The sequence below is a fragment of the Fukomys damarensis genome, unplaced genomic scaffold, assembly GCF_012274545.1.
Source record: "Fukomys damarensis isolate Sample0158 unplaced genomic scaffold, DMR_v1.0_HiC HiC_scaffold_37, whole genome shotgun sequence".
Classification (NCBI taxonomy): domain Eukaryota; kingdom Metazoa; phylum Chordata; class Mammalia; order Rodentia; family Bathyergidae; genus Fukomys; species Fukomys damarensis.
Genome location: NW_022900949.1, coordinates 40,960,857 through 40,988,048, shown reverse-complemented (window position 1 = coordinate 40,988,048; position 27,192 = coordinate 40,960,857). Strand labels below are relative to the sequence as shown.

The window sequence follows — 27,192 nt, the reverse complement described above, 5'->3', positions numbered from 1 at the left end:
AAAAAAAAAAAAAAAAAAAAAAGTTGTGGTGTACATCTATAATAATCTCAGTACTCAGGTGGCTGAGGCAAGAGATTGTCATAAATTTGAGGAGACCAGCCTGGGCAGATTACTATAGTGGCCATCCTGAACTGCATAGAAAGACCCTGATTAAACAAACAAACAAACAAAACAAAAAAGGAAAGAAAAAAATGGTGATGTCTGTAAACAGCTCTTGCTTCTGTGATTCCTTACAGGGCATCACAGGGCTGTACCGTGGTATGGCTGCTCCTATCATTGGGGTCACTCCTATGTTTGCTGTGTGCTTCTTTGGGTTTGGTCTGGGGAAGAAACTACAGCAGAAATCTCCAGAGGATGTGCTCAGGTGAGAGCTTATAAGCCTAGAGCACTCAATGCTGTTTTGCTTGGGATGTGGCATGGGTTAAAGGAAAGAACCTTGGCAAGTAGGCAGTCGTTGTCCCAGGGCTTCCCAGGAATGGCTCCTAGGAGTTCCACATGAGGAAAGTACATGAGTTGTCTTGTGAACCAAAAGTAAAATAGATGAAGAAAAATGCCCCCTGCCCACTTTCTAGATTATTGTCATTTCTTCTATGAGGTAGTATCAATTACTGGAGTTATCAGTAATACCAACCCCACAGGTTGGTTTGGAGATTTGAATGCTCACATATGTTTTAAATGCTGTAGGCAATACCTCGGACTGCTGTTACAGCAACAGCAGCTTTGTTTTCTTGTCACCTCATTAAGAGAAGTTTCTGGCTTTTGTTTTACTTGTTTAGGGGATGAGAGAGTACTAGGGATCGAATACAGGCCCTTTCCACTGAGCTACATCTCCAGCCCTTCTTTTCTTTTTTATTTTGAGACGGGGTCTTGCTACGTCACTGTTCTGCATTCTGGGCTCAAATTTATTACCCGCCTTCCTCAGTAGTACTGCATTGCATAAAAAAACCAAAGTCTTTATCCATTTGTCATTTGATGGGCATTTGGGCATTTGGGCAGTTTCCAACTATGTCACTATAAACATGAGTGCACATATGTTGCTGTAATATGATGCTTTTAATTCTTTAGGATGATACCAAGAAGAGGAATAGCTGGGTCAAATGGAACCTCCAGTTTTAGTTCTTCGAGGAATCTCCACACTTGTTCCTACAATGATTATACCAGTCTACATTCCCACCAACAGTAGAGAAGGGTTCCTTTTTCCTCACAGCCCTTTCTCAGCATTTGTTATTGGTTGATTTCTTGATAACAGCCATTTTTTTCTTTTGTAACAGCCAATCTTTCTGAAGTGAGATGGAATCTCAGTGTTGTTTTAATTTGCATCTCTGGAATGACTACTGATGTTGAACATTACTTTATTTTGTATATTTATTTGTTATTACTACTTCATCTGAGGAGTATCTGTTTGTTTCAGATGTTCATTTTTGGATTGAGTCTTTAAATTTGGAAGGTCTGATTTTTCTCAGTTCTTCATATGTTCTAGATATTAGCATTTTGAGGAAAGCTGGCAAATTTTTTGTCCCACACTGTGGGTTACCTCTTCACTCTCTTGGTGGTTTCTCTTGCTGTGCAAAGCTTTTTAATAAGATGAGATCCTAGTTGTTCATTCTTTGTGATAGTTCCTGTGAGACTGAGATTTTGTTCCTAGTCTTTGCCTACACCAATATCAAGAGTTCTACCTATACTGTCCTCCACAAGATTGTGTTTCAGTTTTAATATTTGGATCTTTGATCCATTTTTATTTTAGTTTAGTGCCTGGTGAAAGATATGGGTCTAGTTTTAAGCTTCAGTAAGTGGAAAGCCAGTTTTTCCAGCACCACTTATTAAAGAGGCTATCTTTCTTCCAATGAAGATGTTTGACTCCTTTGTCAAAGATAAGGTGGTGGGCTGGGGATTTTAGCTCAGTAGTGCCATGCCTGCTTTGCAAGCCCAAGGTCCTGTGTTAGATCCCCATTACAGTGGTGTGTGTGTGGGGGGGAACAAGGTGGCTATGTCTGGAGTTGTTTCTGCATCTTCTGATCTGTTCCACTGATCCTCAGGTCAATTTTTTTTGCTAGTACCATGCTGGTTTTTTGTTTTTGTGGTATAAGAGTTCAAACTTTGGACCTTGAATTTGTGAGGCAGGCACAGCACTACATAGCTAAGTTCCCAGCCCGATGCTGTTTTTGTCATGGTAGCTTTCTAACCTAATTTCAAGGCAGGGATTGTTATGCCCCTGCCTTGCTTTTGTTGCCCAGAATTGCCTTTATTATTCTAGGTCTCTTCTGGTTCCAAATGAATTTTAGGATATTTTTTCAAGTTCTTTGAGATATGTTATTGAAATTTTGATTGGGATTGCATTAAATATGTATGAGAATTTTGAAAGTATGCTTATTTTCACTATATATATTCTTCCTGTTCAAGAACAAGGGATTTCTGTTTTTTGATAACTTCTTTGATTTTTTTTCAGAGCACTGTAGTTTTCCATGTAAAGGTCTTTTATTTCCTTGGTTAGATTGATTCCTAGGTATTTTATTATTTTGGATGCTATTGTAAAAGGTATTGTTTCTCTAATTTCTCCCTCAGTCAATTTGTTACTCATGTACCGGAAGGCTGTTCAATGATTTTTGAGTGTTGCCTTTCTGTCCAGCTACACTACTGAATTTGGTTATTAAATCTAAAAGTTGGTAGAGCTTTTGGGGTCTTCTATATAGAATATCGTGTCATCTGCAAATAATAATTTTACTTCTTCCTTTCCTCTTCTTATTCCTTTTATTTCTTTCTCTTGTCAAATTGCTCTTGTTTATGTTTCTAGAACTGTGCTGAGTAAGAGTAGTGATGGTCTTTGTCTTTTTCCTGATTTTATAGTGAAAACTTTCAGTTTTTGTCTATTTGGTGTGATGTTGGTTGTTGGTTTGTTATAGATGGCTTTTATCAGATTGAGATAAAAACGATCCATTCCAATTCTGTCGGGTTTTTATCATGCATGGGTTTTGGAGCTTGTCAAATGCTTTTTCTGTGTCTCTTGAGATGATCATATGATTTTTGTTCATGGCTCTGTTGATATAGCATGTTACATTTATTGATTTACAAATGTTGAAACATCCCTGCATCCCAGGGATTAATCATGCTTGATCATGATATATAACCTTCTTGATGATTTGCTGTATTCTCTTTGCCTGTATCTTATTCAGGATTTTTATATCTATTTTAATTAGGGAGATTGGCCTGTAGTTCTCTTTTTTGGTTGGATTCTTCTCTGATTTTGGTGTAAGGATAAAGCTTGCTTCCAGGAATGAATTTGGGAGTATTGTTTCACTTTCAATTTCATGAAAGAGTGAGAAGTAGCAACATTAGGTCTTCTCTAAATTTCTCGTAGAATTCAGCAGTGAATCCATCAAGGCCTGGGCTTTTTTTGATTGTTGCTAGGTTTTTAATTACATCTTCAATTTCATTGACTGATATTGGTTTATTTAGAATTTTTATATTTTATTGATTCAGTTTTGGTAATTCATATGTATCTAGAAATCTCTCCATTTATTCTGTGTTTTCCATGTTATTAGAATACAGGTTCAGGACTGGGGATTTAGCTCAATGGTGCCGTGCCTATCTGGCAATTTCAAGGTCCTGAGTTCGGTTCCTGTAAAAAAAATAGAATACAGGTTCTTGATGTAAATATTGATGATCTTATGGATTTCTGCAGAATCTGTTGTGATTTCACCTTTTTCATTCTTAATTGCATGGATTTGAGTCTTTTTTTATATAAAGTTGGCCAAGGGTTTGTTGCTTTAATCTTTCAAACAACTAACTCTTGAATTCATTGATTGTTTATATTGTTTTCGTAGTCTCCATGGCATAAATTTCTGCTCTGATCTTTATAATTTCCTCTTTCATAAGGGCATTGGGATAGACTTGATCTTCTTTTTCTAGAGTGTTGAGGTTAAACATTTGGTTATTTCCACTAACTCTGTTTTTCTGATATGGGAATTCACACTTACAAATTTCCCTTGTAGGGCCTGGGATTTAGCTCAGTGCCACACCTACTTTGCAAGTGCAAGGTCCTAGTTTGGTTCCTGGTACCAGTTGTAGAAATGCTTTAATTGTATTTCATAAGTTCTGGTACATTGTATTGACATTATCATTTAATTATAGAAACTGTGTAATTTCTTCTTTAATTTCATCTGTGACCCATTGGTTGTTCAGGAGGGTGTTGTTTAACTTCTATGTGTTTATGAAATTCTTTTTTTCTTTTGCTATTAATTTCTAATTTCATTACAGTATAGTCTGATAATATTCATGGGATAATTTTTTTTTTTGAGGCAGAGACTCTTTGTAGTTCATGTTAGCCCTGGACTCACTTTGTAGCCCAAGGTGGCCTCAAATTTTTGGCCGTCCTCCTGCCTCATGAGTGCTGGGATTATAGGCATGTGCCACTATGCTGGCTTTGCATGGGATAATTTGAATTCTTTTCCATTTGCTTAAGCATATTCTATGAGCTAGTATGTAGTCTATTTTGGAGAATGTCCCATGTGCAGCTGAGAAGCATGTGTATTCTAATTTTGTGGGTTGGAACACTCCATAGACATCTGCTAAGTCTATTTGTTCAAAAGTTTGGTTTAACTCTGATATTTCATTGTTAATATTTTTGTCTAATTGATCTGTCTGCTGGTGACAGTGGGGTATTGAGGTCCCCCATTACAATTGAATTAGTGTTTATTTGGTTTTTCATGTCTGTTAATATTTGTTTCATAGGCTGGGCGTGGTGGCACACGCCACTCAGGAGGTTGAGGCAGGAGGATCACTGTGAGTTCAAGACCAGCCTGGGCTACAAAGTGAGTTCCAGGTCAGTCTCAACTACATAGTGAGACCCTGTTTCAAAAAACAAAACAAAACAAAACAAAAATATTTGTTTTATACAGTTGGGTGCACTGCTATTTGGTACATATATATTTATGATTTCTAGCTCTTCCTCTTGGATTGTTCCCTCTACAAAGATATAGTGACCTTCTTTATCTCTCTTAATCAGTCTTGGCTTGAAATCCACTTTGTATTCAAATAAAATAGCTACCCCTGCTTTTTCCAGGTATCTTTTGCATAGAGTATTATTTTCCATCCTCTTAATTTTCAGTCTATGAATTTCTTTCTAAATTAAATGTGTTTCTTATATGCAGCATATTGTTGAATCTTGTTTCTTGATCTATTCTGCTGGTTTGTTTCTTTTGATTGGTGAATTGAGACCATTTACATGACACTTGTAACTGATATGTATTGACTTATCCTTGTCATGTTATTTGCCTTTTGCTGGTTCTGTTTTTATCCCCTCAGTTTAATTACTTGCCTTACCTGGTAGATTCATTCTGTTGAAATTCATAGAGTCGTAGCCCTCATTATCTGTTTTTAGAATGTTCTTCAGAACATTTTAGACTGCTGGTCTGGTGGTCATGAGTTTCTTCAGGTGTTCTTTTTCATGGAAGTATCTTATTTCTCTATCAATTTTGAAATATAGTTTTATGAAGTATATCAGTGTGGGTTGGAGCTTCTTTTCCTTTAGGGCTTGAAATACTTCACACCAAACTCTCCTTGACTTGCGGGTTTGTGTTGAGAAGTCTGTTGTGATTCTGACGGGCTTTCCTTATAAGTGATGTTTCTCTTCTCTAACAGCTAAAAAGTATTCTGTTCTTGTGTTGAATTTCTGGAATTTTGAGTATTATATGCCTTGGTGTAGATATTTTTTGATCCTGGGTAATTAAAGTTCTATATAATTCTCTTATCTGTATGTCAAATTCTTTTTTCCTGTTTTGATAGTTTTCTGCCATTACTTCTGTGAGAAGATTTTTTTATATCATTTGTACTATCTCCTGCTTTTTTCACTGATTCCAATCAATCTTACATTATTCTTCTTTTTATTATCTAGTAGCTGCTGGATTGATTTCTCATGGTCCCTTGCTGTTTGAAAGAAATCTTTCTTTTCATGATCGCTAACCACAATCCTATCTTCTGTGTCTGATATTCTGTCATCACATTGACTCATTCTGCTGTATATACTTTCAGAGGAATTTTTAATCTCCCAGATCTGTTTTAGTCTGTTGTATGGATTCCATTTTCTTCCCATGCTGTACATTCATGGTTTCCGTCATTTTCCTGAGTTCCTCTATTTTTTATGCATATCTGTTTAGAGTCACTAAGTATATCTTTCATTCTAGTCACCATCTCTGTAGTTATCTGAGAAATTATTTCTGCTTTGAACTTTTCTAGAGCCTCATTCACCTGCTTTGTTACTTCTACTGTTACCATTTCAGAGTCCAGGTGTGTGGCTTTTGAAATGTTCCACTTTGTTGCCCCTGGGTTTTTCTTTGGTGAGCTGAAAGTCTTGTTGAAGTGTCTTCTCATTTTCCTTCTTTCGTTCCTTCTTTTTTTTTATAGGTTAATTCCTGGGTTGATGCTTGTAGATTGCTTATGATGAGTAGCTTTATTTCCAGTATTCAGAACCCTCAGGAAATGACTCCTTCTCAGAGGTATCTTCCAGATTTAGCTCGCTTTTGGGTTTTGAATCTGTTGCAAGATCTTATCTTTTCAATTTATTGGGTATGAAAAGTCTCTGTCTACTTGGCCCAGTGTCTGGTTCTTTGGCACTGGCCTATTGTATTTTGTAAAATGCTTAGACAATCTCAGTCTTGGTATACCAGGAAGAACAACTGATTAGCACAATTGTGTCACCTTGGCTAATGAGGTACAATCATCAATAACAATAGTATCAAACAGCCTAGAAAATGACAAACTGTCATAACTATTAATTTGCCACCTTTACCTGTCTGAACTAGATTTGTAGTTATATACCAAAATCTAAAATGAACTAAAAAATTGTATGCAATAAATAAGCCTGCATATGGCAATTTTACCCTGAGAGAAGATTTACAATGGGTTAAAGAGGAAAAAATAGAGAAATAGAAGAAGAGTTTAGAAACAAGGCTGGAGGACAAAGGAAGATCATACAAACTTTGGGAAACTGATGAAGAAGACAGGAGGGAAAGAATGAAGGAAGAAATAAAAACAAGAACAGAACAACTACAACAAAAAACTAGAAACTGTGTTCACACTCATGTAACAACAAGAACAAGCAGTAAGAACAAAGAACAAAACAATAAGAATAAAAACCAGACAAAAGCAAAAAAAAAAGGACAAAAGTAAGGAAAGAAAGAAGAAGAAGAAAAAAAGAAAAAGTACAATTCAAGGTGTGTTTCTGCTGTCACTGATAAAAATGTGGGCAAACAGAGTCCAGATCCAAGTTGATTAATCCCAGGAAGCCAGCTATTAATTTATGATGGGATTGTAAATAATCCCAGCAAGCCTGGAATTCTAGTTCCACTGAAGTTCAGGCTAAATTCTGGTTATGAGGCTGGGACCAGATTTGTTGAGTCTACCACAGTCTATGTGCCTTCTGCCAGGTTGAACTCTGCTCCCTCACCTCCTGATGACTTGGAACTAGCACCCTCACTATAACACTGGGAGCCACTAGATGGAACTGGCCCATAGCTCTTCTGAGTTCTGAGCTCAGTTAGCCACTCTCCAAGATGGCTACTAGCCAACTGCCCTCTACTAGGTGATGTCTGAACCCAAATAACTCACTAGCCACTGCAGTCTGCTGTGTCCACTGCTTTGTCCTACTGGTGCTTTATCCATGGAGGCTTCTAGGGTCATCAGTAGTCACTGTGTATCTGAAAATTCAACCTGCCCTTCCTACACCATGAGTCCAGACTGTTGGACAAAGCACCACCTACCACCTCCCTCTTTTTTTGTTGAAATCTCTCTCTTGGCTCTCCCCATGGACTTCATTTCTCCCTTCAGATCCTTCCTGGGTCCTGGGGACCCGCTTCCCTCCTTCTCCTTCCTATATTGGGTTACTAAATCCTGAAAAAGTTCTTTCTCTGCTGCTCACCACTCCACTATCTTCCCAGAAGCCTGGTGCTTTATTTTTATAATGTGATTGTATGATTTTAATGATTACAGATATTGGTTTCTCTATCAAAATGAAATAAGTCACTGTATTTTCTTGAGACATTATCAAGCATATAGGCTGACTTTTGAGCATTCAGGAGCCTTGTTTTAAGAGCTTCAAAGTCCCAGTTAATTCTGTTGACTCCTCTTGGAACTAGGACTTTGAACCTGGCTTCATGTGAAAATAATTTTCTTGACTGTTGAGCAGTTATGCTATATGCTTGACTTGTATGTCTGAGATGAATATGTGAGTCCTGCCAGGGGGTGAATGCATAGAACAGGGTGTGAAACTGGTGACCTGTCTAAAGGAAAAAATTTATAGTGGATGTCCCTTCACTGCTAATTGACACCTCTTCCTCATGTCTTAGTCTCTTTTTGAGGGGACTATCCTGAAGGTTGTCAGAGGCTTGAGGTGGTAGGAACATGAGGCTAAGGACAGTGTGAAGGTTTTCGGCAACATTTGCCAAGTTGTAGGGACTCTATTAAAATGCTGAATATAACTCTGTGCCTGTTGCCTTTAAGCCATTGCTGATTCCAGAAAGAAAAGGAAGTGCTAGAGGTGTCATAGACAGCTGTGGTGATAGACACTAGAAGCCTCAGACTCGTCCTCAGTATGGCTCATTCTGTAGGGGCCTGAGTGAGAAGCCATGCTTCTGCATGCCAGGGGACCATTCTCTGCATAGCACTGTAGAATGCATCATGCCTGCCTGAATAGCATCCTTTATTTGGCCCTACCTGTCAGTATCTTCCTTGTAGCTGCACACTCCTTGCAGCTGGCTTGGCTATCCCTCAGCCTGTGGAGTGGCCACAGCCGTTCTTCCTGGCCTCAGAGCTATTGTACTTCAGTCTTGGCTTAGAGTCTTCTCAGGCTCTTCATGGTCCAGGGGAAGTATGATCTGCTGAGAAGTAGATCTTGGGTTACAGGCTCCTTCCTCCCCATCAGCCTGGCATTTCATAGTTCAAGCCTCTAAGAAGTCTGGGAACTTGTGCATAGTCACTGCATGAGATTGACTTGGGTTGGAAAACATGTCTCACTAGGAACTTCGATAGGGGAGGGATTCTGAGTGTGTACCTCATATGATTGGGCCTTGTGACTAGGCTCCATTGCTTTTCTTTTTTTTTTTTTTTTTTTTTTTTTTTTTTTTTTTCTTTTTTTCTTTTTTGCAGTACTGGGATGGAACTGAGCTAAATCCATAAGCTCCATTGCTCTTGATACTTAGGCCCTTGCTCAGGGAAGTTTGATCAGAATATACCTAGAATCTGGATTTCACATGAAATCTGATTTATTTGTAGCTGTACTTCTTCCCAGTTGAAGTACTTATTTTTTCTTACAAAACCATCCTCTTTTCTGGGATTACTTTTGTCTGTGGGGATAATCACAGGTACTTGTTTCTGGTTTTTGTTTTCAATACAGCTACCCCCAAATATTTGCTGCTGGGATGTTATCTGGTGTATTTACCACAGGAATCATGACCCCTGGTGAACGGATCAAGTGCTTATTACAGGTATGAGTGTGATCTGGTAGCAGACAGGTGACTTTTTCCACTCAGCAAAAATGTTGTGTGCCTGTTTACACAACAAATGTTGTGTACCTTTTATAAAGGTCAGGTCAGGTGTACAAAACAAACAGTTCCAAGACTTTCAGGAACATGGAAGCAATTGTAGTGGGATTAAGAATCAAGACAGTATAACAGATCAAGAAAAATATCATACCTGCAATGTGTCAGTCCGAGCCTACCCATCCTTGTTAGCAATGACTTCATGAACTCTGAAAGGTGAGTTATGTCTGATCAGAGCTAGTAGAAGGGAAGCTGCTCTTGCCAGAGATGTCCTGTGTCTACCAAAACCTCAGTGTCTTTAAGGCATCGATTGTGAGCCTTTTAGAGACAGGTGCCCAAACTGCAACCAAAACCCACTTATTTATCACAAAGTGCTAACACTCCAAATAAACCTACTGAATTTTTAGTTTAGAAAAACATCTTACACATTAACATCTTTTGTCTGAAAAACACCCTTACCATAGGTTTGCTGCTACTACTTTAGAATATACTCTGTCCTATAATTTTATAATTTCAAGAAGGTTTAAGCAAGACAAAGAGGGAAAAAAGAATATTTAAATAAAATCATACATTGAGCTGGGCATGGGGATGCATATCTATAATCCCACCACTTTGAAGGTTGAGACAGGAGGATCATTGCAAATTTGAGGCCAGTTTGGGTTACACAGGGAGTTCAAGTCCATCTTGAACTACACACTGAGGGTCTGAAAAATAAATAAGCCGGGCATGGTGGCGCAGGCCTGTAATCCCAGCACTTGGGAGGCTGAGGCAGGAGGATCACTGTGAGTTCAAGACCAGCCTGGGCTACATAGTGAGTTCCAGGTCAGACTTAACTACATAGTAAGACCCTTTCTCAAATAAATAAATTAATGAATGAATGAATGGAATAATATACTTTGTGAATTTTTCAGATTGCCAGCATAATTGGAGATTCATTCAGATTGTGGAATTTTGTTTTTTGTTTTTCATTTTTTGAGACAGGGTTTCATTATGTAGTTTGTGCTGGCCGTGAACTCACTATGTATCCCAGGCTGGCTTTGAACTTGCAGTGATCCTCCTGCCTCAGCTTCCCAAGTGCTGGGGCTATAGGCATGTACCACTTGCCAAGTTTAAATTGTTGAATATATACACAGTTCATTTTTATTTTTGAGTGGGAGCACAACAAGGATGTCTCACAATTTAACCAATTGTCTGTTGATGGAACTCTGTGTTGTTTGTAGTCTTGGGCTATTCTGAATAAAGGTGCTATATTTTTGTGACAAAATAAGTCTTTATTTCTCTGAGATAAATGTCTAGGAGTACAACTTCTGGGTTGTATAGTAATTGTATCCTTAGGTTTAATTTTTTTGGGTGGGGTGGTACTGGAATTTGAGCCTGGAGCCTTTACACTGAGCTGCAGCCTTAACTGTAGTGCAGGCTGGCCTCAGACTCACAGCAGTCCTCCTGCCTTAGCTTCCTTCCGAAGTGCTGGGATTACAGGTGTGCGTCACCATGCCTGGCCTCAACTTTTTTATTTATTTTTTTGCGGGGGGTTTGGAGACAGGGTCTCACTGTGTAGTTGGGACTGACCTGGAACTCGCTATGTAGCCCAGGCTGGTCTCAAACTCACAGTGATCCTCCTGCCTCAGCCTCCCGAGTGCTGGGAAAACAGGCTTGCACCACTTTTTAATTTTTTTAAAATTAATTAATTAATTTTTTGGTACTGGGGATCGAACTCAGGACCTTCTGCTAGCGAGGCAGGTGGTGGCACCACTGAGCTAAATCCCTGGCCCTGAGTCTTTTTAAAGAATAATTTTTTTAAAAATTTTGAGATGGAGGAGGGGAAATAAAATAAAACAAGATTTTGAGCCAGGGTCCTGCTAAGTCACCTAGTTGTCCAGATTGGGCTCAAACCTGTGATTCTCCTTCCTCAGCTTCCCAGAACGCTGAAATTATAGGCATGTATATATCCTTATTTGTCCAAGAAACTACCATATTGTTTTTCAGACTAAGTGTACTGTTTTACAGTTTCACCAGCCATGCATGAGTGATTTATTTCTCCACATTCTCACTAAAATTTTTTATTGGTATTAGGGGTTGAACTGAGGGCTTTGCACTAAGCTACATCATCAGCCTTTTTTGTCTGTTGTTTTTTTGAGACAGGGTCTTTGCTATGTAGTTCAGGCCAGCCTTGAACTCACTATGTAGTCCAGGCTGGCCTTGAACTCTCAGCAATCCTCCTGCCTCAGCCTCCCAAATGCTGGGCTTACAGGTACATGTAACCACTCCTTGTTCAGTATTTTTTATTTTACCTTATCTAATAGATGTGTAGTAATAACTTGTATTTCCTTTGTGTATATATGTGACTAAGAATTGAACTCAGAGCCTTCACACTGAGTTACATCCCAACCTTTTAAAAAAAAATTTTTTTTTTTTTCCTGGTACCAGGGATCAAACTCAGCACCTTGTACTTAGAAGCACAAGCTAAATCCCCAGCCCTTATTTTTCTTATGTATTTATTTATTTATTTTTCGGTACCAGGGATTAAATTTAGGACGTTGGGCTTGTGGGTCTGGGACAATGCCACTGAGCTAAATCCAGGCCCCCTTATTTTAATTTTGAGGCAGTTAATCACTAAGTTGCTAAATTGCTCAGACTTGCCTTGAACTTTTTATCCTCTTGTGTCAGTCTCTCAGGGTGCTGGGATGAGATGTGTGTTACCATGCCTGGTTTAATTTGTATTTCATTTTAGAAAACTGCAGGATGTAAGGACAATCTGGCTGCAACACCTGTCACCCCATTGATCCCCGGGCTTGATTTGGCTGATCAGGCTGGCTAGGCAGGTGTCCCCTTCTTTCCTCACCCCTCAGTGTGCATCCCTCCTGAAGCTGTGTGCTCAGTCAAAAAGGAGGACCCCCTGCCCCACCATAGAGGAGGACAGTTTTCTTGGTCAAGGGTATAGGAGTAGTTGTGTTTCCCTGCTAGAACCTCCACACAAGCTCTCATTTTAGAAAATTGTATTTCCTTCCTTAATAAAGATATCAAATATCTTTTTATATATTTAATTCTCTTTGATGAAATAGCTGTTCATAAATTTGGCCCATTTTCCAACTGAATTTTTAAAAATATTATTATTTATTATTATTATTATTATTATTTTTGGTACCAGGGATCGAACTCAGGACTTTGCTCTTGCGAAGCAGGTGGCAGAACCACTGAGCTAAATCCCCGGCCCTTAAAAATTATTTTGATAGTCCTTGATAATGTTTTATTTTTGAGAATCCTTGATATATTTTATTTATTTATAATTATTATTTTTTGGTACTGGGGATCGAACTCAGGTCCTTGTGCTTGTGAGGCAGGTGGCAGAACCACTGAGCTAAATCCCTGGCCCCTGATATATTTTATATAATGGTTCTTTGTTTTTTTGTTTGTTTGTTTTTTGAGATAGGGTCTCACTATGTAGTTGAGACTGACTTGGAACTCACTATGTAGCCCAGGCTGTTCTCAAACTCAGAGCGATCCTTCTGCCTCAGCCTCCCGAGTACTGGGATTATAGGCGTGCACCACCACGCCTGGCTATATAATGGTTCTTTATCAGATATGTGGTTATGATTTGTTAATATTTTCACTTACCAGTCAGAAATGATGGTATAAACCTGCGATCCCAGCATTTGGGAGGATGAGGGAGGAGGCTCATGAGTTTGGGGCCAGCCTGGATTACATAGTAAGTAGCAAGTTCATAAATTCAAGACCCACCTGAATACCACTTATTGCGACCTTGCCTCAAAAAACAGAAACAAAACCAAAAATTAATATTTTATAGAATTCTTTGGTGAAATACTCTAGAAGTAGAGACTTTTTAGGAGGAGTTTTTAATTATGAATTCAATTTTTTAAATCATAGGGCAATTAAAATTATTTGTTTCATATTAGATGAGTTATGGTAGTTTGTATTATTATTGTCAAATTTGTGTTACTGTTAGAGGGATGTTTTTAGTACTTGTTTATTATCTCTCTCTCTCTCTCTCTCTTTTTTTTTTTTCTGGTACCAGGGATCAAACTAGGGTCCTTGAGCTTGTGAGGCAGACAGCGGAACCACTGAGCCAAATCCCTGGCCCTTGCTTGCTTTTTTGAGACAGGGTCTTTCTATGTAATTCAGGCTGGCTTTGAACTCCCGCCATTCCTCTGCCTCAGCCTCTCAAGTGCTGGGGTTACAGGCATGTGCCTAGTTTGTAGTTTTTGTCTGAAAAATATAAAAATATAATTTTTGGGGAGTATTTCACTTTCAAGTACTCCATACTTATCCAGACATCCAGAGTAGCTGGATGAAGTATTCCCCCTTTTCTTGCCTTCAAATAAATCATCCTTTGTTTAAAAAATAAAAACAAAAAACAAAAATTTCTTTCTGTTTCCCATATCATTTTTTGTGCTTCAGGACTTTGCTCCCCCTTACTTCAAAACTCTTTGAAAAAATTTTAAATTTATTTTACTCTTTTCTTTAAAACTCTGTCTTTAATATCATTACCCCGTTAAACCCACTCCAGTCTAGCTTTTCTTCACAACTCCAACACAAGTGCTTTTGTGAAGGTCACCAGTGACTTTATGCCTAAGTCCAGTGGTTATTTCTTGGTAAGCATCTCCCTTGATCCATCAGTAGGCAGGTTACCCACTACACCCTCTTGAAGAGTGTCTTCACTTAGGATCTTTCTCCTGTTTTTCCTTGGCTGCTTATTTTCTGTCTTGTTGAGTAATCATCATCTCCCTCTTCAGCGTTCATAGGTATAAAGCTCAATCCTGTTCTATTCATTACGTTGATAATTTTATCATTTCATGATATTGAGACACTATTTATATACTGATGACTCTCAAACTTTATCTGCAATTCAGATTTATCTTGAATTCCACAGTGGTTTATTATACATTTCTATTTAGATACTAATTAGGTGCCTCAAAGTCTTGATCTGCAAAACTGAACTGAGGTATTGGCCTTCCCAAGGCCTCCTCTTCCCTGACACTTTTGTGGCAATACCACCCTTTTAATTATCAGGGCTAAAACCCATGAGTCCTTCCAGATTCTTTTTTTGGGGGGTACTGGGGATCAAACTCGAATCCTTGTGCTTGCAAGGCAGGCGGCAGAACCACTGAGCTAAATCCCCGGCTCCAGATTTTTTTTTCACTATATAGATCCCGTTTGTTGAACAGTTAAATTTGCATTCAATATATCTTAACTCTCTCCTTTCTTATTACCTCTGTTGCATCTGTGTTGCTCAGGACGCCTTTATCATTGCCCCAGATAAGTCTGAGGGCCTCCTAACTTGTTTTCTGATTATGGTCTGGTCTATTGTTCATAACAGTGAGAAGTTTCTATTAATATGTCCTTCCCATATCCAATTCTCCATGGCTCTGCAGTATGATTCACTCCAACACCCTCCATCACATGGACCTTCCTCAGATATAGTGGCTCATACACACCTGGTTAATTTGGAGAAATTATATAAAAAGAACCATTGACATTATCTTAAATTTACTGTTAGAAAAATTGACACCTTTCAAATTGAAAACTTCTCTAGTCAAAATTATTTTTTTTTGAGACAGGGTCTTGCTGTGTATTTCAGGCTGGCCCTAAACTCACCATGTAGCCCAGGCTGGCCTCCAACTCATGGTGTGGGATTATAGGCACACACCACCATATCCAGCCCCAAATTATGACTTTTTTTTTTACCTAAAACAAAGGTCTGGGTGTGGTGGCACATGTCTGTAATCCCAGCACTCTGCAGGTTAAGGTGAGAAAATCACTGTGAATTGGAGGCCAGCCTTTCTGGGCCAACCTGGACTATATAGACTGTGTCTCAAAAAAAAAAAAAAAAAAAAAAAGATTGGGGGGCTGAGGATTTAACTCAGTGACACTGTGCCTGCCTTGCAACTGCAATGTCCTGAGTTTGATCCCTGGTACCAAAACAAAAAAAACAACTTTGTTTTGTTTTGAGACAGGGCCTCCCCTATGTAGACCAGGCTGGCTTTGAACTCACAGTTATCCTCCTGCTTCTGCCTCCTGAGTGCTGCTGTTACAGATGTATGTCACCATTCCCTGCTCAAGAATTATGACTCCCTGTTCATTCATCTCTTTTATGTTCTTCACCGGTGCTTTAGTTTTATTTATACAATTTATTGCCATACACACACACACAGGCATAATATATATGCCTTATTGCTATTTTGAATAAGATCCTTTCCATTATTTTTTAACTGTTTAATCCTGGTAGGTTAAACAAACAAACAAAAGCTACTTTGCTTGTATGTTTATTTTTTGTGTTTATCCTTGGCACTGCTAAATACAAACTCTCTGGCTGTAATGGCTCTTTGGCTGATGTCCCTGCTTGATTCATCTTGGCTCCATATTCACTGTGGACCCTGATTGGGGCTGTCTTACTTTCAGATCTTTACTGGGATTATAGCTGCCTGTTCTCAGGCTCTTTACACTTAGGCCCTGAGGCCTCAGGGCTGGGTAGCGGGCCTCCTCCTTGGCTATCCTCTGGTTCTGTACAGGGCCTCTATCTGAGCATTTCAGCACTGAATGTAATTTCCTGTCTTCCTTTCTTTTCCTCTCCTCTCCTTCCTACCTCCCCACTACTATGAGTTGAACCTAGATCTTCATACATGCTAGGTAAGTGCTCTCACACTCCCAGCTTTTAAAAAATTTATTTGCCACAGGTGCAAGGTCCTGAGTTCAATCCCTAGCACAAAAAAATTTTTTTTTCACTTTGAGACAGAGTTTTGCTGAGTTACTCAAGCTGACCTTGAAGTTGTGATTCTCCTGCCTCAGCTTTCTGAGTAGCTTGGATTACAAGCATGCACCACCACACCAAGCTCTGATTACCTTTTCTTTACAAAGCTTCCTGACCAGCTAGGCTTGGAATAAATTTTGTGCTCAATAGATATTTGTGGAAGGAATAAACAAATGACTAAAATATTTGTCTCTTCTTTTCTAGATCTTCCAAATTGCTTTTTTTTTAAAGTACTCCTGTGTTTGGAAGATTTCTTATTTTCCAAATCTCTTCTGTTGATTTTGTTTCATATATATATATATATACATATATATTTTTATATACATTATATATATTTCATATATATATTTTTTATATAAACCTGCAATGTGTTTAATTGACTTGACATTGAAGCCTTTTATGGGTCTAATGCATAGCAAACATTTCCATTCCTGCTTTGTGTTCTCCTATAACCTGCTGGGTCTGTTGACTTTGACTTGATGACCTTCTCCATTCCAGATTCAGGCTTCTTCAGGGGAAACCAAGTACAATGGAACCTTGGACTGTGCAAAAAAGCTGTACCAGGAATCTGGGATCCGAGGCATCTACAAAGGCACTGTGCTCACCCTTATGAGAGGTAACTTTTGAGGCTTTCTGTCCACCTAAGGTCACCTGGGGAGGTCATTTGAGGCTCTGCCACAGAGGATCTTGCCTAGACAGCCAGATTAGTATTAACACACACCACAGCTCTGACAGGCCTGGCAATGTGTGTCCTGGTTTTAGGCAGTATGGGTACAGGTAAGGATGAAAGGACCTACTGTCTTTCCTCAGTGTCCAGGGGGGCGGTGTGTGAAAGTCGTAACAGTGGTATTTGGAAGGATTAGCTATTAGGTGGAAATCATGGCTAAAATAAGAAGAGAGTGACTTAGGGATAGTGGAGATCTCCTATGTTTGTTTCAGGGCTGGGGAGTGAATCCAGAGACTCAGCATTTGAGGCAAGTGCTCTCCCATTGGGCTATACCCTCTACCCCTCTCCCTGGTTTGATTTGTTTGTTTGTTTGTTTGTTTGTTTTTGAGACAGAGTCTCGCTGTGCAGTTCAGGCTGGTCTTGAATTTATTATGTAGCTGAGGGTAGCATCGAACTCATGGCTATCCTCCTACCTCAACCTCTCAAGTGCTGGGATTATCTCCCTGGTTTAAGAGGTAGATTTTCCTGGGATGGAAGTAGTTGATGCAGAGATTAGTCCCATTCTTGTCCTGAGATGGCAGCTGGGAGGAAGGCCAGATGCATTAGCTGTGATTATAACTCCTGAAGTGGGCCTATCAATGGTGACCTAGAGGGGACTTTATTTTTTAATAATATTTATTTATTTACTTATTTATTTATGTATTTACTGGTACCAGGGATTGAACTCAGGACCTTGTTCTTGTGAGGCAGGTGGCAGAACCACTGAGCTAAATCCCTGGCCCTAATAAATTTTATTTCATCCCATTCACCCCCTCAAGCCTTCTCCCCTCCCTATTCACAGAAGTTTTGTTTTCATTTTTTCCTTCTATTTTCATTTTTTTGTGTTTCTTCCTTTCTCCTTCCCTCCTCCCTGGTAACCCTTCTCATTTGAACTCTTTCTTCCCATTAACATCCCTTATACATTTCAGTCCTTATTTCTCTCCACGTTCAGTTTCTCACACCAGAGAAAAAATGTGGTATTTAAACATGTATGTGTAGGCCAGGTGTGGTGGCGTACACCTGTAATCCCAGCACTCAGGAGGCTGAGGCAGGAGGATCGCTGTGAGTTTGAGACCAGCCCAGGCTACACAGTGAGTTCCAAGTCAGTCTCAACTACATAGTGAGACTCTGTCTCAAAAAACCAAAAAAAAAGAAAAAAAAATGTATGTGGAATTTATTTCACTTGAGAGCCTGATCTCAAGATCTATCTATTTAGCTATAAAATATCTGAAGCCCATTCTTCTTTATGGCAGAGAAGTACTCCATTGTATAAAAAAAACCCACATCTGTTTTTTGGGGTGGGTACCAGGAATCACACTCAGAACCTTGTACTTGCAAGGCAGGCAGTGGCACCACTGAGCTAAATCCCTGGCCCAAAACCATGCCTTCTTTATCCACTCCTCAGTTGTTGGGCTTTTGGGCTGTTTCCATGATTTAGCTATTACAAACTGTGCTGCTATAAACATGGGTGTGCATATATCTCTGTGGTATGATGCTTTTAATTCTTTAAGGAAGATACCAAGAGGTATAGCTGAGTCAAATGGAACCTTCAGTTTTTGTTTTTTGAGAAATCTCCACACTAATTTCCACAGTGGTTACACCAGTCTACACTTTCACCAACAGTGGAGAAGTGTTTCTTTTCCCCCACAGCCCTACAGGGGACTTAAAGATGAAATGTTGTGTCTATTCACAGTCACAGTGCTTGGCCCAGCACAGCTTCTGGTAGCTGCAAAGTGTCGATTGCAAACTGGATGTGGCTGTTGAGGAACTCTCACGAAACCTCGAGTAATCCAGTGCCAGGCTTGACTCTGTAGTGCACAGTAATCTGTGGTGGTTTTATGTACTTAATTCACCTCTTTCCTCCCTTTTTTTCCCACTTCTTTCTTGACACTTAACAGATGTTCCAGCCAGTGGGATGTATTTCATGACATACGAGTGGCTGAAAAATATTTTCACTCCAGAGGGAAAGAGGTGAGGATATTATAACTTACAAACCACTTTTCCCACTCATAAGCGGGTGGTCCTCTCCTGTGAGTGGGTCACAAAATACATAGAAGCCAGACTTGTTCTTTCTCTGTGTATGCCTTCTTCTCATGGCTGCTGAGGTCCAGCTAACCTCTTACTCTGTGCTCACACAGTAGCAAGTGTATGATATAGGAGTAGCAGCTACCATGTCATGGGAACGTTCTTTGTTTTTTGGTTTTTTGTTTGTTTGTTTGTTTTGTTTTTGGTGCGGGGGTTGAACTTGGGCCCTTGTGCTTGCAAGGCAGGCAGTGGAACCACTGAGCCAAATCCCCGAACCTTATCTTTGGATCTCTTCCCTCCAGCCAGTCTCTTTTCAGTAACTTCCCTATCTGCCAGAGGCGATAGTGAAACGGATGAACACCTTTCTTTCAGTTTCAGTCTTCGATTGACTGGGGCTGTGGTTGTGTGTTCTGCAGTGTCAGTGAACTCAGTGTTCCTCGAATCCTGGTAGCTGGGGGAATTGCAGGGATCTTCAACTGGGCTGTGGCAATCCCTCCAGATGTGCTTAAGTCCCGCTTCCAGACTGGTGAGTGAGTCCCCCTTCCAGACCAGAGTGGTGAGTGATAGAGGGTGGGTTTTACACTGGCTACCCCAGGGGTACAGAGATCTTAAGACGTTGGGTAACTTACTCTTCAGAGCAACACCCAGAGACTGTCTGAAAAAACTTCTACCTTATTTCTAGGAACTCTAGATATGAAGTCAAATCTACAAATCCATTCTCCCTCCCCCATAAATGAAAGGCTGTTTCATTTGTGTGTGTGTGTGTGTATGTGTGTATGATGGTAGGGCCTCATGCATGGTAGGCAAGTACTTTCCCACTGATTAACACTCTCCACCCTATTTCTTTTTTTTGTTTGTTTGTTTTTTGTTTTTTGAGACAGGGTCTCACTGTGTAGCTCAGGCTGGTCTCGAACTCACAGTGATCCTCCTGCCTCAGCCTCCTGAGTGCTGGGATTATAGGCGTGTGCTACCATGCCCGGCGTTTTAAAAATTTTATTTATTTATTTGTTTGTTTGTTTGGGTTTTTTTGAGACAGGGTCTCACAATGTAGTTGAGACTGACCTGGAACTTACTATGTAGCCCAGGCTGGTCTTGAACTCACAGCGATCCTCCTGCCTCATTCTCCCAAGTTGTGGGAATACAGGTGTGCACTGGCACGCCCGGCTCTCCACCCTGTTTCATTCTTCATTCCTCTTGACCAGTTCCTTGGCACCAATAATCCAGATATTTGTGTGCATGTGCTATAGAGTACACCATGTTATATTTGACTAGGTATAGATGTGGGGTATCCTCTCCTGAGTGCTGGCCCTGACTATAAGAAGACTATTAGATTGTTACATGTGGGGTGCCCTGGTAAGGTCACAAAGCTTCCTGAAGCTTTAAAAATTGGGTTCTGCCACACAGCACCTCCTGGAAAATACCCTAATGGTTTCAGAGATGTGCTGAGAGAGCTGATCCAGAATGAAGGAATCACATCCTTGTACAAAGGATTCAATGCAGTGATGATCCGAGCCTTTCCAGCCAATGCCGTAAGTAGCTGACAGGGGCTATGATTTTTCTTCTGGTCTCAAGCAGGGTGCAGGTCAGTGAGCTGGCTTTTGCTTATTCCTGGGATTGCACTGGGCCTTGGTTCTCCCAAAATCCCTCCCTGAGCCAGATCCTCTGTATTTGCTCACTTCCCTGACGCTGTCAAAAAGATTTGCCTTGAGGGTTGTCTGAGTTCAGGAGCTTTGATTTCCTGACCTGGCCATCATAATTAGGTAGCTGTGGAATAACCATTTTTCTCCTATTAGGAATGAGTCTGCTTGCTTCTGTGATCTAGGGTGGGAGTGGGATTAGGGAAGGTTTCTGGTCCTCAAAGGGCCAGCCAAGCACAGTGCTGTGGGTAGTATCTATGAAGAGTCATATTTCTGTTGGCTTTTTTTCCTCTCTCCTTCTTAGGCTTGTTTCCTTGGCTTTGAAGTTGCTATGAAGTTCCTTAACTGGGTCGCCCCAAACTTGTGAGGCTGAAGGCTGCTGAAGGCTTCTGGATGCTGGACACTCATTGAGGAAAAGCAGTACACAGAACTAGGCAGTTCTGAAGGGTGAGGGGAAGGGATGGTGGGATCAGAGCTCTGAGCATGGACTTGCTGAAACCTTTGCCTTAATGATGTCTACCTTCTGTGACTTGGTGTGCCATTTTGAAACTTGAATTCCCTCAAAGGATTAGGAGATGGAATAAGTACTGGCCAGAGTGCTGGTTGCTGGTTGACTGCTGGCCACACTGTACCCCAATGCTCCTGGCTAAAGAGGCAATCTAATCCTCTCACTGAAAGCACTATGCATATTTTCACCTGACTGACCAGAATATGGGATCTTCTTCAAATCCTAGTTAAAAAAACAAACAAATAAACAAACAAAAAACAGATTTCCAGGGTTCTGTTTCTAATCCTAGGCTACACACAGGAATATGAATTTAAAGCCCACATCTGTTTGTCCAAGTAGACTGGGTGGATATGCCTAAGAACAGATGGCCTGTTAACCATCAGATTTTAATTTTTTTTTACACAAGCAGATAATAAAAAATAAAGCTAGAGTAGTATAATTTCTCAGGACTAGGCAAAAAACTTTCCCCCTGACACAATGAGAACAGTTCCAGCCTGCTGGGATAAGTATAAAAACCCATGGTATAGGAAGGTTCTTTTTACACACTCTTCTTATGAGAGTCCCATAAAGCAATAAATATTGTTCCTAATTTTTGCATTGTGTGGTATTTTTTCTTGTGGTTCTGGAACGTTTCAGCTGGCAACTTGTGGCCTTAGTGGAGGCTGTCAGGGATCCAATATCCTTCACTGGTAGCCATTGGCAGAGGCTCAAGTGGGAAGAAGAGGCAGCTTTGGCTGGCCTAGACTTGACAGGTTCACACATCCCTCACTTCCAGACTGACATGCAGGTCCCCACAAGCCTAACCTGCAGCCCATCCCTTATTCATTCCCCACTCTGCCCTGAGCCACAGGAATATCTGGTGACAAATAGTCAATTTTCTAAAAGGCAAAAGTTAAAAAATAAAAAACTAAAAGGCAAAAATTGCTGGGTATGGTGGTGCTCACTTAGAATCCACTCCTCATGAGATTCCCCATGAGTTCAAGGCCAGCCAAGGCTACAGAGTGAATTCAAGGCCATCCTGGAGTATGTAGGTAGGACCCTGTCTCACAAAACAAAGCAAAAATGGCCAAAGCAATCTCCCAATTTTCCTGTGGCATGAAGTTGCTGTATGATCTGATGTAGCTAGCCTGGCTGTACTAATAAGGCAGATGATGATTGCAGACATGGCCAGAAAATGATGGAGGACATTGGCGTGAAGAATCACAGGGTGGGCTGTTCTTAACTGGTGGAGGACAGAGGTTGCTGAAGCTATGGGAACCAGACTTTTCTGGCATCTCGGCTAGTGGTCATAGTTCTGCTGTCACTTTATGACTCATTATAGCTGTATAGAGATCCTTGGATTATTTTTTTGTGGTACTGGAGATTGAACCCAGGGCCTTGCACATGCTGGGCAAGTGCTCTACGAGTGAGCTACATCCCTAGTTCTTTATTTTATTTTGAGACAGTCTTGCTAAATTGCCTTGGCTGACCTCAGACTTTTGACCCACTCCCAGCCCTTGTCTCCTGAATAGCTTACAGGTGTACACTCTCACATCTGACTGGATTTTGGCTTTAGAACCATCACTTTATATGAATGATAGGGACAGATACCTACACCCATTTTGGGAGTTAGGCATATAGCCAACCTGGCAGGAAGCTGAAGATTTAGTAGTTTCGGGAAGGAGGCTTTATTTTGGGGAAGATATTTCTGGATGACTAGTTTGGAATTATAGCCAACTTTTTTTTTTTCTTTTTCTTTTTGAGACTAGGTCTTGCTATTTATAGTCCAGGCCTTGAACTTCCTAATATATCCAAGGCTGGCTTAAACTTGCTGTCCTCAGCTGGTCCAAGTATTGGTATGTGTATACCACCATTTATTTTATTTATTTTATTTTTTATGGTACCAGGGATCGAACTTGGGACCTTGCACTTGTCAGGCAGGTGGCAGCACCACTGAGCTAATTCCTTGGCCCTATATCATCATTTATTGATTGATTAATTAATTAATTGACAGGGTCTTATGAAGTCCAGCTTGGCCTTGAACTCACTATGTAGCCGAGGCTGGTAGCAATCCTCCTGTGTCAGCCTCCCAAGTGCTGGGATTACATGATGTGTAGCCCCGTGCCCAACAAAAATTTTTTAGATTTTTTTTCTAAAAATTTTTTTTAGATTTTTTTTTTTTTGTACCAGGAATCGAACTCGGGTTCTTGCGCTTATGAGGCAGGCGGCAGCACCACTCAGCTAAATCCCCAGCAAAAGTAATATTTTTTTAAGATGAAAATTGTGAGACCGGGTGTGGTGGCACACACCTGTAATCCCAGCACTCGGGAGGCTGAGGCAGGAGGATCACTCTGAGTTCAAGACCAGCCTGGACTACATAGTGAGTTCCAGGTCAGTCCCAACTACGTAGAGAGACCCTATCTCAAAAACAAAAACAAAAAAAAGATGAAAATTGTGAACCCTCTGCCTGGGAGGGTTACTTCAGTGTTAATCCCACCCCTTCTCATGCTGGAGAATCTTTAATGTCTCTCTGATTTGGAAATGATCATTTAAGTGTCTCCTAAAACTCCTCTGTACCACCTAGTTTGTGTGTGTGTGTTCTTGCTGTTGGTTTTTTGTTTTGAGAAAAGGGAGACAAAGTCTCATTTTGTAGTTCAAGCTGGTCTTGAACTCACTAATCCAGGCTGACTTCATGGTGATCCTCCTGCCTCAGCCTCCAGAGTGCTGGGATTATAGGCATGCACCACCATGCCCGGGCCCTCTCCTATTTTAAATGAAATTTGTAAATTTCTTTTTTTGCTTTTTTTTTTGGTACTGGGGATCTAACTCGGGACATTGCACTTACGAGGCAGGCTGCAGAACCACTGAGCTAAATCCCTGGCTGATTTCTTTTTTTGTTTTGTTTTTTGAGACAGGGTCTCACTATGTAGTTGAGACTGACCTGGAACTCACTATGTAGCCCAGGCTGGTCTCAAACTCACAGCGATCCTCCTGCCTCAGCTTCCGGAGTGCTGGAATTATAGGCGTGTGCCACCACGCCAGGCTTGAAGTTTGTTGGTTTCTTGATATCATGAATGGTAATTAGTTTACTCCTTTGGGTGTTCAAAAATGTTAAATCAAACAGGGAAGCCTCTGGTGGAAAATTTATGAAGGAAAGAGAGCAGATGGTAAGTGACTCCCTTCTGGCTGGTGCTTCCTTTATGATGCCACCTGCTGCTGATTTATCTCTTCTGTCTCTCACGGCTAAGGGGGTAGAAGCAGGTCTGGAATTGAAGACCAGAAATTTCTGTCACTGACAAGTAGAAGCCAAGAGTGATTGTTTTATTAATTTTTTTTTTTTTTTTGGTACCAGGAATCTAACTCAGGACCTTGTGCTTTTGAGGCAGTCAGCGACACCATTGAGCTAAATCCCAAGCCCAAACAGTGATTGTTAAAACAACCAATTGGTGATAACCTTGCTCAGGCACCAGGAAGGTTATAAGTGGGCCAAAGGGGAGGGATAGAGCAGGTTTGCAGAAGTGACTTCTTTTTTTTTTAAATAGGGTCTTCTTGTTGTGTAGCTCAGGCAGGTCTTAAAAGTATTATATATATACCAGGCTGGCCTCAAACTCAATAATCTTCCTGCCTCAACTTCCCAAAAAAGCGACCTATATAAAAGCACAGTAGCAGCTGGGTATGAAGACACATGCCTGTTATCTCAGCATTCTGGGAGGTTGAGGCAGGAGGATTGAAGTTAGAGCCCAGCCTGGGCAATTTAGTGACTTAGTGAGACCCTGTCTCAAAAAGGGCTGGAGATGTAGCTCAGTATAAAGGCCCTTGGTTCAATTCTCAGTCACACCTCCTCTCAAAAAGCACAATAATATCATTTCTGCTATAAAGTTATACCATAACTAACCATAATTTCTTTCCCTACAACATTTTGAATTAGGAGCACTTTACATCTTTTCCATAGTCTTTTCTCATAGATTCTTTCACTCCTCTGCTTCTTCCTCTTCTTCCTCATTTTTGCTGAGGATGAAACTGGCTTTCATATTGAGCTGCATCCTCAGCTCTTTTTATTATTATTATCTTTATTTCCAGACAGGGTCTTGCTAAGTTGCTAAGCTGCCCAGGATAGGGTCTGACATATAATCCTCCTGCTTCAACCTCCTACAATTCTGGGATCACAGGGGTCCTTCACTACACTGGCTTTTTGGTTTTTGGAGACAGGGTTCCCCTGTGTAGTCCAGGCTGGCCTTATACTATGTAGCCCAGGCTAGCTTCAAACTCCCAGAGAACCTCTTCCCTGAGCCTCTCAAATTCTGTGATTGTAGGTATGCGCCGCCATGCCTGGCCTGACTGCTCTTTACTGCTGTGCTAGGGATAAAACCTGAGGCTTTGGGCATGCCTAGCAAATGCTGTTCCACTGAGACACACCCCCAGCTCTTATTCTCTCATTTCTTCATGCCATACAACTTAATATTTAATGGGTAGGGGTTTTTTAATTGTTTTGTTTTGTTTTTTTAGAGTCTTACCATGTAGCTTAGGCTGGCCTTGAATTTACTATAGGCTGGCCTCAGACTTGAAGTGATCCTCTCGCCTTAACTCTGGAGTGCTGGAATTACAAATGTATGCTACCATGCCCAGCTTGAGTAGGGATACTTTACCATCAATTTCTGATGTGGAAGCTAAACCTCAGTAAAGTGATCTGTAAAGCTCCTGGGTATCTCAGTGCCCTGAAGATACTATCAAAAGCTTTCTTGTGATACAATCAAAAGCTTTCTTGGAGCTACTTGCCCCAGGCTCCAGGAGGTACACAAGTATTGCTGGATCAAAGCCCAGGTACCTAACCCATGAGTTATAAGGGGTGGCACAGAGTCCTGACAAATTTAGAAGGCCCCATGCCCAGTTGCTCCCTGAGGGCTCCTGAGAGCAACAGATTTGTGATTCTTCAGCCAGGTGTTTTCCTTGCTCTTGGGTAGCCCATAGGCAGACTATGGGGACAATATAGAGACTGACATTGTCTTAGGACACAGTGTCCTGGTGAAGGGGTTAGCTCACAGGTAAAGAAGCGGGTGGGCTTGGAATTAACTGCTCTTTGAGCATGGATTATTGTTAAAATAGATTAGACCAGGCTGGGAATGTAGCTCAGCAGTACTGAGCCTTCCTGGCAAGCAGTTCCTGAATTCAATCCCTGATATCAAAAAAACAAAAACAAAAACAAACAAAAAAACCAAACATACCTCTTGAGGCACTGTGTAGAAGGACAGCTTATGTGAGGCCAAAGAAAGAATAACACATTTCACCAATCCCTCCTGCCAACCAGCGATTCATGAGCCCTCTCTTTTTTTTTTGAGACAGGGTCTCACTATGCAGCCCAAGCTGACCTCGAACTTGTGGTGATCATCTTGCCTCAGCCTCCCAAGTGCTGGGTTACAGGCTTGCATCACCATACCTAGCTATATGAGCACTTCTAAGGTGAAACAGACTGGTGGTAGTTAAGTCCTACATTGAACTAGTAGAGAGTTTGCCATGCAGAAGTGGTTAGGTGACCAGCACTTTCCAGAAAGTGCATGTGGGGGGTGTTCAGAGTGGCTTAGAGCAGTAATCCCTTGGTCAGGTAAGAGGGTAAAATTCCTCCATAGGCAGAGGGCATAAGATACTGATAAGCTGGTGATCTGGGTCTTCAGAAGGGTTTGAGCTTTGCCCTTCTTCCTGGAAAGAGGGGTGGGTATTTTAAATAATAAACCTGTCAAGAGTACATGAAATTGCTGGGCATTGTGGCACACACCTGTAATCCCAGCACTCAGAAGGCAGAAGCAGGAGAATTGCTAAAAGTTTGAGGCCAGCCTGGACAACATAGTGAGCTCAAGGCCAGCCTGAACTGCATAGTGAGACCCTGTCTCAAAAAATAAATAGATAAATAAAGTACACAAAATTGTTAGGTGTGGTAGTACATGCTTGTAATCCCAGTAAGATCACTGTGAGTTTGAGGCCAGCATGGGCTATGCGAGTTGTAGAGCAGCCTGGACACAGTGAGACCTTGTCCCCCCCCCCCCCCC

At 40.8% G+C, this 27,192-nt stretch overlaps 1 protein-coding gene across 1 annotated transcript in view; it reads left to right on the top strand.

Moving 5' to 3' along the window:
- The window catches only part of Slc25a20 (solute carrier family 25 member 20), a 26,877-nt gene extending 5,298 nt beyond the window's left edge, over positions 1-21,579 (top strand). Inside the window, exons 3-9 of the mRNA XM_010615625.2 lie at positions 237-364; positions 9,386-9,476; positions 16,795-16,912; positions 18,901-18,973; positions 19,444-19,553; positions 20,432-20,556; positions 20,969-21,579. Of these exons, the coding sequence (XP_010613927.1) occupies positions 237-364; positions 9,386-9,476; positions 16,795-16,912; positions 18,901-18,973; positions 19,444-19,553; positions 20,432-20,556; positions 20,969-21,031 (708 nt within the window). The 3' untranslated portion in view covers positions 21,032-21,579. The remainder of the gene's footprint in view (positions 1-236; positions 365-9,385; positions 9,477-16,794; positions 16,913-18,900; positions 18,974-19,443; positions 19,554-20,431; positions 20,557-20,968) is intronic.
- The last annotated feature ends 5,613 nt before the right edge of the window (positions 21,580-27,192 follow it).